The 3,995-nt window shown below is 40.2% G+C and overlaps 1 protein-coding gene across 2 annotated transcripts in view; it reads left to right on the top strand.

The window, feature by feature from the left end:
- Positions 1-246: 246 nt before the first annotated feature.
- The window catches only part of CERS4 (ceramide synthase 4), a 41,834-nt gene continuing 38,085 nt past the window's right edge, over positions 247-3,995 (top strand). Inside the window, exons 1-2 of one of the 2 annotated variants that reach the window (XM_057376851.1) lie at positions 247-298; positions 2,718-2,772. In XM_057376851.1, coding sequence (XP_057232834.1) covers positions 2,753-2,772 — 20 coding nt within the window. In that variant the 5' untranslated portion in view covers positions 247-298; positions 2,718-2,752. Of the gene's footprint in view, positions 349-2,717; positions 2,773-3,995 lie in introns of both variants that reach the window. The other variant, XM_057376850.1, reaches the window with a different exon arrangement.

The following is a 3,995-nucleotide window of genomic DNA, read 5'->3' on the forward strand; positions in this document are numbered from 1 at the left end:
AGGGTGTCGCTTTTAGCCCTTGGCATGAAAAACCGTAGAACTGAAGGAAGATTTTCTTGCTGAYAATGAAAACTGTTCTCAGAAAAAAAGGACGGCAAAGCTGGGCAGGASACTCAGGGATTTCGTTTGTGATTTGATCTGGCTTTAGAAAGATTTGTGTAATGATCAAAATGCAAGCAGGATAATGGCAAAAAAACAAACAAACAAACAAACAAATCTTAATTTCAGGTTGGAGTTGTTCAATCAGATACTTGACTGCAAATTCCACTTCTGGAATCGTTTAAAGCCAGACCAGCTGGTAGGTTTTAGGAGGGAATGCCAGTGGGTRAGAGTGAAGTCAGGTGTCAGGTGAGTGTTTCTGGAACAGACTGGTGTTCATTTGCAGTCTGACAGATGAAYTTTATCTCACCAGATTGGAAAATGYGGCTTTATCTGCATCAGTTTATCATCATCTAAAGGCAATTACTTCTTTTGTAAGGGTAACGTGGAGTTTTGTGAGATAAGTTTTGCCAAAGTCAGATGGAAGATGTGTGTGAGGACACATGTGCTGAAGTTTGTCCTCTGAAGGAATCAGTCTCTCCTTTAGCCAACAATGACAGTTCGGGAGAGATGTGAGACTCAGCTGGTGATTGATCAATCTACAAGCTCAGCTTGATCAAGATAACCATGAGACTTGAAAATGCAGAGGGTTTTATTCTGTATTTCTGTTTTTTTTTTTTTTTTAAAAAAAAGACAAAGCTTTTGTTAACCTGGGGGTTGTACACTGGAAGATAACGGACTTWGTGAGATGCTTGTGTTCAGAGCAGCAAAGAAGCTGCCAAAATTGAAAAGTGCATCTTAAGTTGAGCCAAAAATGTTTTTTACTGGGAATACCTGATCTGCATTATTAGCTGTTAAAATCTGTTGAAATTAATGTATAATATTAATTTTCTTAATCTAATTTCCATCTTGTGTTGAAGTTATGTTAAGGAGATAAAACAGAAGTAGCAACTTCACAGCTTCGCAACTGTTTCTAGGCAGGAAGAGGGAACAAACACCTGCAATGAAAATTTATTATTGCCCTGTCTTTTTGTTATAGTCTACCAAAATCCACAGAAACTGATTTGGTTTTGCTGTCTGTCACACCAGAAACTGYGAGAGGCTTGTCTTTTCTGTTCATATACGGCAAAGATTAAATTCCTGCTGCCAACACTACATGTGGTTAAGGAACTAATTCTGTATTTCAGCTCTAATCAAAATAAAAACTCTTCTGAGTTGGTGTCCTTTTCCCATGTTGCTGGAARGTGTCTGGGGAGACCCTGCCTTGCCAAAAGAGAGACTGGTGGTGCTTGAGGATGTCTAAACTATCTGCTCTTGCCTCCTGTGTCTGTTTGGGACACCAACCTGTCTGAACTCCGAATCCCTGAGGTTGTGTACTTGTGCAGGCATCATCACAGGCTTAAAAGTTCCATTTCCTGCTATATGCTTTTTTGGCAGAAATAGAGCTAAAGAAGGCTTCTTTTTAAAACTTCTCCTCATGATGGAGCTCCTTTTCTTCAWTTCCTGAGGTGCCCAGATTGGGGAAGGGCATTTCTGTTGGGTTTTTGAACACYRCTTACAGTTTCTGATGTCCTTTTGRGTGCAGAACTTTAATGAYGTCTGATCTGAAGGAGAGCATGAGCTCTGGAAAGTYAATATCTTGATAGCAGCCAATCTTYTATAAACCTAGCTTTACTGTGTCCAGTCAACATGAAAATAACTATATCAGGCATTCCAGCAATTCAGAATTTTTCTGAAAGGCAACCAATGAGAATCTTTGGTGATATCCAAGAGGGCTTAAGAAGCAAAAATGTGACAGGAAAGTCCAATTGCTTTCTGTTCATTGAGACACATAACAAGAAAATTTATTCTGTTTTTCTAAATTTTATTCTGTATTCTAGCTCTTTGTATGATAACCTATGCTCTTCCCTGCAGAACTTTTKGGGGGAAATTTGCTTTTAGGTTCATAGATTTATCCAAATTTTTCTTTTCTGACATGTTTATGACAGARAACAATACAGAGCAGGGAAGGAAGTAAAAGCCTCCGTAGATCACTTATTTTAATATTATTCTAGGAAGCATCTTATGTGGGCTCAATACAGAGAAATCAAACTGCAAASCTGCTAATTCTGCTTGTGAATAGTGATTATGGGAAAGGAGCATTTAGTCAATACAGCCACAAGTGAGAAGGCTCCAGCCATCTGGGCACATGCCTCAGCTTTGTCTCCTTTTCTTCCAATGCAGTTCCAAGGTCAAAATCCTTGGGACTTCTCTTACAGGAGTTGGGTTTGTAATCAGTGCTTGCAGCACTGAGGGACCTCACAGTGCTGCTGTAGCTGCTGGGTTGTCACCTGCCAAGGTTGTGATGGTTTGTCCAGGCTTGGGAAGCAGCAGTTGYAAATGGAAGATCCCTCAGGGAATCTTCAGTTCTCAATTCATAGCCAGTTTCTCTGCAAGAGTTAAAATGTGGCTAGAATGTTATCATACGCTGCTTTTTCAGGTTTAAGATGAGTAGGGTATAGTTCTATAAGCTTGCTACTAACTCCTGAGAGAAATAGGGGAGAAACACAGGCACGGCGTTTGGTGTGTTATGATGCAGAGGGTCCCTGCAAGTTCGTTGTGTATGTACACACAAAAACTGCTGGGGGCTGTATCCATCATATATTTAGGCTTACTTTTCTGTTTGGTTTTTTTTTTAGGTTCCTTTTGGAGAGATCAGTAAGGACTTGATGACATGAATCTGGATATTTCCAGGTATGATGCAGCAGCTGGGCATTTGAAGCTCAGTGGAGGTGCAGTTTCATCACCTTGAGCTGTATTTCTGTAGAGAAAGGTGCCACCTTTGCCAGGCCCATGCCACTTGTCATTTCCCCTCATACCTTGCTTTAAGCCTGCACAAATGATTCTGAAACCAGKAAGGAGGAACTGAGGAACTGGCATGGGGTAAAATGAAAAAAGTTTGGTTTAAACCCAAATCTTTTCCTCAGCCTGGTTCTCTGTGAATTTCTCACAGATTTCTGTGTTGAGCATGGGACAGTCGTGGCCAGGAACGGGTGGAGGCCAGGGTCCAGTCTTTGATGACTCTGTTGGTTTACACTGGCTCTCAGTTGTGAGGAACCTGCCTCAGCAGGGGAATCTTCGTGCTGGAAAGMGCAGCAGTTTCATTTTAAGGATTGTAGTGGATCTCTCCACCCACTGATATAATCTTAAAGGAAACACATCTGCTTCTTTTCCCACTGTGGTTCTCCAGTCTTGGGCCTTGTTCAGGTGAAAGCAAACTTAGAAGAAAGGAAATTATAGAATCTCAAAGGACTAACATGCACAAGTCAGAACAWACAGTCCATCTTGTTTTTCTGTACTGTAGGGTGTAAATAAGAAGTACTTGTGCTCTGAAATGCTGAAAATTGAGTTATTATCTTACAACATTATCTGAAAAATCACATTTATTTAATAAATTTASACTCACTGGATGTATCCAGACATTACTGGGACATAACAAGCACACGTTAAAATCTAATGGGTGTGCAGTTGAACTGAGGGGGATGCAGCTTTGAACTGATTCCTCTTTAGCTGTGAATTTAGAGCCTGTTGACAAGAACAAAAGTGTCATGAGATTTCTGGAGTCAGAATTACTAATTGTGCTCTGTGTTTTATMTGCTGCTTGTATTTCTAATGTCTGTTCAGGTTTCTTCCCTGTAGGAGAAAAGCCACACTTTCATATAAAGGAAAAGGGGAARCCAAAAGTCTCTTACTTAACTTACTTGAAAAAAGATTGCTCTTTAGAAAGCCAAACTCTTGTTATTCTTTCTTATTAGTAAAATTAATTCTCTTCATTCTAGTTAATATTAATTGAGTAATTGAACAGTTCAATGGAATGTGTCACAGGTGTAGAATTCATAGCACCATTCCACTGCAGTGGCACACATTGCAGGTTCTGCTGTAAAAGCTGCAGCCAAGGGAGCCCCTAGACCTGCAGT

The sequence above is a fragment of the Malurus melanocephalus genome, unplaced genomic scaffold, assembly GCF_030028575.1.
Source record: "Malurus melanocephalus ecotype Western Australia unplaced genomic scaffold, MMel_1.1 scaffold_293, whole genome shotgun sequence".
NCBI lineage: Eukaryota > Metazoa > Chordata > Aves > Passeriformes > Maluridae > Malurus > Malurus melanocephalus.